General features: G+C 39.7%; 1 protein-coding gene across 3 annotated transcripts in view; it reads right to left on the reverse strand.

Moving 5' to 3' along the window:
• cadm2a (cell adhesion molecule 2a) overlaps positions 1-10,795 on the reverse strand; it is a 336,792-nt gene that overhangs the window by 64,156 nt on the left and 261,841 nt on the right. For all 3 annotated transcript variants that reach the window (XM_060896234.1, XM_060896235.1, XM_060896233.1), the window contains one exon: positions 454-603. In XM_060896234.1, coding sequence (XP_060752217.1) covers positions 454-603 — 150 coding nt within the window. The remainder of the gene's footprint in view (positions 1-453; positions 604-10,795) is intronic.

Below are 10,795 nucleotides of genomic sequence, written 5' to 3' on the forward strand. Positions count from 1 at the left end.
AACATAAATCATGCCACTGCCCTAGTTTGCTGTGTGTGTGTGTAAATGAGAGAGAGAGAGAGAGAGAGAGAGAGAGCACAGTAAGAAATAAGATACAAAAAAGGAAAAAGGCATGAGAGATAAAGAAAGAGGGTGTAATTGTGTGTGTGTGTGTTTACTGGTGACAGGGTGCTCATTTGAAGTAACACATTTCTAGAATTTCTGTTTTTTTTTTCCCAATCCAGCTGTAATTTGGATGCAAACTCAAATAACACAGAGACACCTACAAAACAAACACAAAACCCTCACACAAACTCCATGAATCGATTTCAAACAGACAAAGTACCAAGAAACAGAGCCCTAACTCTTAACATTTTCATCTACCAACTAACAGGAGCCAAAACATGATCAGCATTGAGGTACTGGTCATTAAGCTTCTTGTTGTCCTAACATGCATAGGTCAGCCTCACTCACCTTTCTTATCCCCAAAGAAGAGGGTTTGCTGTGCTGGGTTTGACCACTGGAGGGAGGTGTTGTCATTATGATCCACGCGACAGGTCAAGTTGGCCGTCCCTCCCTCTGTCACTGTCACATTCTGGACAATTGGGAACTGGCCTTGAGCTCCTGGGAAACAATAAGAAAAGCAGATTTTGGTCAGTTGTGCACAAACAGTGGCCTCACAGAAAAAAAGGTTGGGTATCAGGTGAGTATCAGAGCAACACTGTATCAGCCTCCATCATCATGAAGGAGCATCAATGAAGTCTGAAGAGTATGGAGATTTGAATAAAACCCAAACACTGGTGTTTTGGTAGTATCACAGTATGTGTTTCTTTAGAAAATTGTTCAAAATACTGCTTTAAAGTCAGTTCCTGATGATTATGGAATGTAAGGAATTAGAGAAACCTTGATTGTGGTACATGAGGAATCCAGGTTGTTCCAACTCCCAGGAAGTATGACGACATGTTCCCTAGGGACGAAAAAAGCTAAGCAGTTGGCTTTAGCCTTAGAAGTTTATTTCAGTTAGCCTTTGTCTCTTACCGAACACACTGAGGCTGTGTGAAGGGAGCTGACTGTCTCCTAAGTGCCCTTGAGCAAGGTAGATTGGCCTGGTCTACATTAGTGTAGCACAGAAAGTAAAAGAAAAAAATATCTTGGAAATTGAGGCACAATGAGTAGCTCGCAGTGGGTGTTCATGAAGCGACTAAATAATGATAAAAACAATCCATCAAGGTCAGTCCCTGAGACGCAAGGTGTCAAGTTTTAACGAGAGAAGTGAGTAAAGCTTTAGCTCAGTTAAGAAATTATTCACAAACTGACATCTTTTGCGGCACCCCAGGGTTGGAGAACCCAATAATAAATGACCTTGCACCGAAGAGGAATGCAGAGAGGAGAGATAATGAAAATGTGTGCATATATAAAGGAGACCCAGGAGAATAAGTGATAGATGAATAATCCATGTGTATTTATAGTGTGGCAATGATGCGTCTCATGCCACAGGTCAACATCTACTGTACAGCCAGTGCGTAACAAGCAACCCAACCAGGACAGGTGATGTGATATCACACTGAGACAATGAGGAGTAGGAAATAATAAAAGACAGAGATAGACAGAAAGTGAGCGAGAGAAGGACCGTTATACACATGCATCAACCGCACAAAAAAACTTAAAGTGAAAAACTTAAGTTGACTTTGTGGACACACTTTTGGGACGTGCCTCCGGAAGTGCTCTTTAAAACACGACAGATTATGCTGATTTAAGAAAGATAAGGTGGTGTAATGTGACCAGTGCAACACAACATGGTTTCATTTCTCTTATACTCATCATGAAGCAGTGATTTTTGGCAATTCTTTCCATTTTTAGTTTATTAGGAAAATTCATGACTTGAGCTGGAAGTTCAGTGGTTAATCTGTTAGATTGTTAGGTTGTATAGTCTAATCCCAGGACCACCAAGTGGCCACTGCTGGCCCCTAAAGCAAAGCCTGTTACTCTCACATGCTGTCACATAAACAAGATAAATGTAAGTTGCACTGGATAAGGATGTCTGCCAAATGCCTGAGTTTTTACATTACTATTTGTAGCTACGTTTAATGTTCCACAAAACCAGTTAGTTCCTGCATTATAGCAGCTATAAACAGTTGTTCCCTTTCTCTAGAAATAAGAGATTCTATAAATTAAAAAGTAACTCTTGAGAAAAAACACAGTAGAAAGTCCTCATCCCGAAGACTCTCCCGATGTAGAAAACTTACCGACTCTTTCAAAGAGCTGACACTTGAGACTGCTTACATAATTGTCTCCTTACAGAAAGCTTATACCAATGCCATAGCAACATTCATTCATTCATTCATCTTCTACCGCTTATCCGAACTACCTCGGGTCACGGGGAGCCTGTGCCTATCTCAGGTGTCATCGGGCATCAAGGCAGGATACACCCTGGATGGAGTGCCAACCCATCGCAGGGCACACACACTCTCATTCACTCACGCAATCACACACTAGGGACAATTTTCCAGAGATGCCAATCAACCTACCATGCATGTCTTTGGACCGTGGGAGGAAACCGGAGTACCCGGAGGAAACCCCCGAGGCACGGGGAGAACATGCAAACTCCACACACACAAGGTGGAGGCGGGAATCAAACCCCGACCCTGGAGGTGTGAGGCGAACGTGTTAACCACTAAGCCACCGTGCCCCCCGCCATAGCAACAATTCTCCATTTTTTTTGTTAACATGTTTTCAAAAATCTACTTATTATTAGGTAATATTCAGGTATGTTTAGAGTCTGCATGTTTAGAGTCTGTATGTGAATGAACGGTTACTATAGGAACAATAAAGTATCAGAATGAGTGCATGAATACATATAAGACTTATAGCCAAAACAACTATCAGAGCCGTGCTGAGAGATAAAATTTATGGATAGCTGTAGATGTCATGGTTCAATAGTGATGTTCTAGGAAAGAAAGGAAATTTAGACAACCGACGAAATGCTATATGTGTAATGAGATGATCCCTACTACTGCCTCTTTGCCTGCTTTAGCCTAATAAACTTATTTCTGTTCTTCCATGTGGTCATAAAAATCTAAACTATTCCTTTCTGCTCAAGAGCAAAAAGTGCATTGATTTGGGAAGTTGAGCATTTTTTGCTTGAAGTTTGGTGAAGTTGGTAAAATATATATATATATCTATCTATCTATATATATATATATATATATATATATATATATATATATATATATATATATATATATATATATATATATATAGATATAGATATATATATATACACACATTTCATATACATATAACATTAGCACTGTCACCATGGCAATAAACTTGCCATACTTGTTCTCTGCTTATAGTTATATCTGTACACCTTTATATGTAAGCCTTCTATAAATGTACCATATCGTAATTCATAGTTCTTTGGCAACTGCACACAATACATAAGGTAGCATTGTAGGATTTAGCCGAAAGGATAACACACGAAAACCGACTTCTACAAATTTAATACATGCTCATATTTGCAAGCACAATCACCGTCCCCAAAGTGATTTTCAGGCACAGTAAATCAATTTGCATTGACAATGCCCTGTAGTTTTAACTCTAGTTATAAAAGCCTCAAACTGCAAAGCCTCAAATCATTAAGCAAGACACACAAAATGGACAAGCAGTGAAAGTTCAATCCTTTGTAGACCATGTTAAAACAGATTACGAGTTCTTAGGTGGAGGTTTCCGTGATTTGACACGCTCTACACTGTGCGTATACTCACAAGATTTGTAAGATTAAGATGTTTTATTTGTCACATACACAATTATATACAATATACACTCTGCAGTGAAATGACAACCTGGGTCAATCATCCTAGACTGTGCATTTACATAAACTAAATTTAAGAAACTAAGAAACAAAAAAAAGAATAAACATCAATATTAAGAGATAATAGAATATGATTTGTAATACATGCTATATGTTGTCACATGATGTACAGTTGTGCATGAAGAATGTATCTTGTTTGGGGAACGGATGTACAAGTCATCGCTTATTGTTGTTTCTTGTGCTTTCAGGTCATCCTGAAATGCTTCTTAAATGGTTTATTTCTTACCTTATCATTAGCCTGAGAGCATCTTGTGAAATATTCCATATCACACCGGCATGGAGACGATTAGTTTCCAGCTACAAATCAGTTGTACTGACAAGGTCTTTGGGCGCTGTAGCATTTTTCATTCACAAGTTGTTTAATGATGTTGTCTAAAACATCTGGGAACTAAATTAAGATTTCATCCCTCCCTTCTCTTTGCTGTAATAATAACCTTCATGATTTCTTTGAATTTTGCGGACTTAACAGCAGTTTGAGTTAGACAGAAAGCATGTGTATTAGACCGCTGCTGTTACTTTCTTAAGCTTATTCAAACAGTGTATAAAGAAATATTCCCAACACACACAAATAAAAAACCACAACCAAAAAAAAAGTCAACTCAAAGTGGCTATTTTGTATGCTATATTGTAAAAGTATGCTTTTTTTTGTCCTGTGTCATTTTTTCCTCAAGTAGCATGAATATGGGATTTTGAATGACTTTCATTGATTCCAGATTTTTGGCTTCAGCAATGACATCTGGATCCAAAACAATTCAATTCTCTAACTGTAGGTTGTAGAATCTAGGCTGATATGCCTGTGTGGAAAAACCTGGCTTTCTGTCCTCCACTCCAATGTCCATCTGTCACATTTTGAGTCATGTGCTAGCTGTTACCTAATTTGTAAAAATTAAATAATTATCATTTAATACAGCCTCCTAGGGCAAAAAAAAATATAATAAATTAAAAAAAAAAACATTCACACAAGTTTGGTGGTATAACAACACCAGACGTTGCTTTTGCTTGGAAAAAGAGGCTAATGAACCACACAGCACACGTAAGAGCCATTTTCACCTATGTTGACACCAGTGCCGAGCTTGACTTAATGAGCCTTATACTGAAGAGTGGCGGCAAGTCCCTCTAAGGAGGATGTGTCATTTCCAGTGCTGATTAAACTCTTCCATAGAAACAGTGGGAGTTAAAAATGGAAGAAGGAAAAAGAGAAAAAGAGAGGGAGAGATGTATCTATGTTAGTCTAGGTAGGGAACATGAATTATTCATAAGGCTTTTGCGTGAAGCATTGCCTGCCAGCAAGTGTCTCTTCCTTCTTCCGTTCCTCCCACCCTTTCTCTCACTATTCTTCCCTCCCACCCTGTTACTCTAACGGTTTCCTTCTACTACTCTCCACTCGTAACTTTATTCCACATATTTTACTTTCTCTCTCTCATTACTGGTGGAAAGACTTGGAAAAATGTGCAAAGCTGTCATCAAGCATAACTCTGAAGAAACTAAAATATATGATATGTAAATCTTCGGTCAATATTTCATATTTTTCTAGCCTTTACTTTTATTTTAAAATGTAGGAAATAGCAAAAAAAAAAGTAACCCTATATATGGGTAGGCGTATTCAGGGTAGATCTTTGGCTGGTGCTGTATTCAGCATGTGGTGTCTAGAGATGACAGAATGGAGATGACAGAATGTTGTGCACTCATAACTTTGTCTTTGCCATGAAAGCAGTACCGTCATAACCCCATTGTAAATATTCATAAATACTGATGTAACTTTTAAACTTAAGGCATCAGCTCTGAACACAAGTATTCAATTCACCCATGAAGACAAGAGAAAACCTCATTATTGTCCTTTACTTTGTGTTCATACACGTCATCGTTTAAATGGACTTGAATGGACCGCTGATCTCGACTTGCCCCAGCAATGCCCAGAGCAATCAGCACAGAGCACGGCTGTTGTAATGAAGTAGAATTTTACTCTGCTATTGCCTTGAGCTGCTGGAGAAAAGCAATTAAACATCACAGCGAGTTACTCAAGAGATGGAATAATGGACTGACGAACACAGGGGCATTAAGGTCACGCTTTGTGGTCCGGGCATGATCGTGGGCTTAATACGCCACATTAGGCTTACTGTTCTAATTTGCCTGTGCCTATTATTGTGACATTGTACAAAAGCACAGAATCAAAGCTCTGGCCTGGACACTATTTCAATTGATCAAGGCGTTGGACTAAAAGCTTGGGTTAAAGCCAGGTCTTCTCCATGCTGGAGAAAATGTAGGCCCCTTTTTTTTTTTTAGTATTATCTGGGTGACCGACATTCCTGCTTCTATTTTCTCTCTACATGAGCACATATATGGAGTGTTTGAAGAGTGATGGGAGAATTTGCATTTAAGTTTTGTCACCTTTCTGTCCCTTCCGCCCTGCTGCTCCTGCGAGACTTGGTGCATTGTGGTGATTTGATTAGAACTGGCATATTCCAGTGTTTGCTTAATTGAGCAGTGAAGTAAGTTCTTCCGCCCTTCCCTCTAGCCAGACCCGGCTGAGTGAGATGGGACTCCCTAGGGATCGTTGATGTCTGAGCTGGGCCACAACCCTTCTACCTCGATGTCTTTCTCACTCTCCATCCATCCTCTCACTCTATCCCTCACTGTCAATCAGCTCATTTCTGTTCCCTATCTCCCTCTCACTATCTCATCCTCTCTGTCTCTCAACTCCATGTGTAAAATTAGCTCCTTTCTCTCCTACATCCTCAACAACTGTCCCACAGTGGGAGAGACAGACAGAAACAGGCAGGGGATAACTGTGAAAGAGAAAAAGTTGAAAACGAGGGAAAGTCTGAGAGGGAACAATATGTTTTTATTGATATGATGCCTTGATTAAGGTGTTTAAGGCAAGCTTCCTCCATTTCACCTTCACAGTCTGTCTCACAGCTTCGATACGAGCATAAACCTCCTTTTACACAGCAACAGCTCTCAGTCAACTTTTTCAAAATGAACTATTTGCTTGCTGCGTTTATGCGATTTCAGTTGTTCAAATTAGGACTCCAATATTTTTCAGCTAAGGCTATACACATATAATGCGTCTGTACCACATGTTTGATTACTTCAGACTAGAATTTTGACACATTTCTCTGTACTAAATGTAAAAAGAAATCAACACTTAACACCTGTTTACACAAAACTCAATTATAATGTGATCCTAAGGGCAGTCGTTGCAGCAACATGTATGAATAACAAAGAATGGTTTAGAAACGTAAGCTCTAAATCTATATTATTCAGCCTCTCATGGAAATAGTGAAATGGGAATATAGAGATAGGAATACTTTTTCAGGCAAGAACCTGTGGTCAGCTATTACCAGTGTAGTATTGGGGTTTAATCCTGCGTGTACTTTATGAAACCTTGGGGAAAGTGTAACTAATTGGAACGACTTGTGAATAGAACAGGAATGATTATAAATGCCAGGATGACTTATGAATGTAAATGAATATAACACTTGCCCTTCGACTATTGTATATGTGTTAGGAATAAATAGATTTTATGTTTTTTTCTAAATGTGTGGAAATGTTTTGGAAAATTTGCTTTTGGTAATTGAGCAGGTGCTAGAAGTGCTATCAATAAAGATTAGGCTGAAGTATTCCTTTACAAAGCTGCAAAGCATGGGCTGAGTATACGTGTGTGTATGAGTGAGTGAGAGAGAGAGAAAGAGAGAGAGAAAGAGAGAGGGAGAGAGATAGTGGCTCGCCTGCACCTTAAATCCTGGACATTGCTGTAACCTTTCAGAGGGGAGCCTGAACAAGCTGACCTTTAGCAGGACTCTGTAGCTTTGCCCTGCCTCTGCAAGACCCTGCAGACTTCCTGGGGAAGACAAGCCTCTAACCTTTAGCCTAGTTTTACACACACGCACACACACACACACACAGACACACAGACAGATAGACACACACACATACACACACACACACACACACACACACACACACACACACGCAGACACACATACAGACACACACATACATGCTCACAGATGCACACACACTTTTATAAACATACACAAAATACAAGGTAAGAAAAGGTCATCTTTACCATCAAGTTGGTTTTTATTTGAGATTTACTAACGTTAAGGAAGTGTGAATGATGTTACAATTATTACAATTTAAGAAGATGGCATTTTTCCTTCAACTCACATAATAACATGAAAACAGCATGCTTTTTCTGCAGTCTGCCATATGTGAGTCAAAGGAGTTTGAGGAAATATTAATTTGAATCTATCTCAGCATCTTCATCCCCCTTGATTAGCCAGGTTGGCCCATGCGGGGGAAGTTATTGCAGACTTGAGACCCAACAGACAGGGACATGGCCTCGGGTGTGCGAAGACCAATGCTGCCAACCCCGTCCTGCGAGTGGCCAGATGTTTGGAGCTATGTGCCAAGGCCTGGAGAGGAAAAACAGATGGCATTTGGGTGATCTATCCCATCTACCCCCTTCCGGTGACAACAAACGCATCTCCAGACATCTATGCATGCTTCCAACCCAGACCGTTTATTCGATACGTCAGCGTGAAAGCCACAATTGGAATGATGTGAGCTTAATAACTTTTTTCCTTGTTGCTGTGAGATGCTCTGAAATGCCTATGAGACACCTTTCTCCGGTTTGGAGGATGCGGGCAGGGGGTAGCTGTGGGATGTAAGCTTACCTGTCCTTGATCATTTCCTTCCCCAGCAGTGACAGGCTTTTCTGGGGATCGGTGGGGTAGTTAATGAGGACAGCGGTGCTCTCTGTGGTGAGAGGAATCGCGTTGGTTGTTATGCAGACTGAAACAGAGTCATGCACTTGTTTTATATCTAAATCTGAATTATTACAGCTCATAAAGTTTCTCTATTTCTATCTTATTTCTGAGTAATGGAAGATTCAGTTTAAAGCTCCAATCAGGTGTATCCGCAGGGAGCAAGACAGATTTTAATTCAGCAACAACAAAAACAACTAAACCACTATGTAAAAGTATAATATGGATGTTAACCATCTCTTTTCTCATCCAGGCCATTTTTGTTTTTTTTTTTCATTTCAGCATCATGTGAAGTCAAACAAGTCTGGGACAAAGTTCTGGAAAGGTATTAATCAGTGAGTGTTCTGAAAAATACCTCAAACCTTGAACATCCCATGGAGAACATTATATTAAAGAATATGGTACAGTTCTTACTTTGCCTAGAGGAGGGTATTATTCAGAGAAGCAACCAAGGGGCCAAAGGCAACTCTGAAGGAGCTGGACAGAGCCACAGCTTAAATGGGAGAAACTGTTCACAGAACAATCAAAGCCCAGACACTCCATAAAGCTGGGTTTTATTGGAATGGCAAAAGAAAGCCATTATTGGAAAAAAGTCATATGAAATATCATGTTGGAGACTGTGGAAAAAAGTTTTCTGCTTTGATGAGATCCAAATTTACCTTTCTGGCCTTGGTACAGAGCACTTAATCACCCTCCCACCCACACCCGCCCTTTAATGCCATCCCCTTTCCCCTTCTGCCCCCACCTACCCCAACCTATTGAATATAATAGGTGTAAATTGATGACATTTAATCCAAATGAAGGCCAAAACAATACAAAATGTGGAAAAGTTCAAGTGGGTGAACCCTTACAGAAGGTGCTGGAAATGTAAAATAAACCCATTTTGACCCTGAGGTTTGATAAATGAGCATGGAGATAACGTTCACTAAGCTACAGTACTGTAATTATTGATGTACACTAAATCTGAGCATTTTATTACTGATTCCTAATTGCTAACATCTGCAGCATTGTTGCCTAATTAAGAGTTTTCCCAGAATGCACCAGTGCTGTGGGAACTCGCAAACATGGAAATAGCGCTGATTTTCCAGGGTTCATTTTGTGAAGAAATTTAATTACACACAGGAAAAGCGACATGCTACTTGCAGACATGAAGCAGGACACACTTTCTAAGATAGACTGTAATTTTTGATTTAGAGAAATTTAATTAATTGTAAAACAACAAATGAACTGGCATCAGCACTTTTACTTTCATTTACACAATTAGAGCAGTGCACAGCTGTTCCTGCCACTGTAAACAAACAACAAATTTGAGCAGTTTGTTAATTGCAGCGAGGCTGGCTATCATTTCATTATAAAGGATGGATTGAGGGAAAGTGAGATAAAGCTGCAACAAGCTGAACCTGAACAGTATCAGCTCATGAAAAGACACACACACACACACACACACACCAGCACAAATGCACATGTACAACTACACACCCACTCATGCACACATACGCTCGCCATCCCTCTCTGCTTGTTTATAGAATGGCTGTGTTTTTCATGCTCAGGCTGCACACAGGTAGTTACTTTAACACCAGCTGCGACTCACACACTCAACCCACTTTGCATCTAACAGCCGGTCATTTCTGGTCTAAAATGCAGGTGACATATTTTTGTTTATGCTGAAACAAATACTTGTACGTATTAACCTACTGTGAAGTCAACCCAAGTGCAGAGGGAAAAAAAAGCCTTTGCACTGTTGTATAATGGATTTCTGAGACAGGTGAGGTTGGCTGGAGCGCTTAGAGTGTTTAAACAGTGACAGATGGTGAACAAACACGATATAAACAGGATAAGCCGCACAACTAACATGCGACTACAGATAAACAGATAATTATGAACACAGGCAAAGGGCAAGAACGGCTCAGTATCGCTAATTGCAAGACTTTGTAAGGCCTGATTAAAGGTTTTAGTTTATTTATAGTTTGCAGGAATGATGAACAGAAAATGGAGAGAAAAAATGTTTGTGTACTGTAGCAAACTTATGGAGATAAGCCATGATATTGGACAAAAAATGGCTATAGCATAGTTAATATACTGTAGTATGTGTATCAGTACTGCCTACTATGTCCCATGTAGGATTTATTCCCATTCACACCTAGTGGGATTTTCCCTGTCCAGGATAAAACAC

This window comes from Tachysurus vachellii, chromosome 20, assembly GCF_030014155.1.
Source record: "Tachysurus vachellii isolate PV-2020 chromosome 20, HZAU_Pvac_v1, whole genome shotgun sequence".
NCBI classification, from domain to species: Eukaryota; Metazoa; Chordata; class Actinopteri; order Siluriformes; family Bagridae; genus Tachysurus; species Tachysurus vachellii.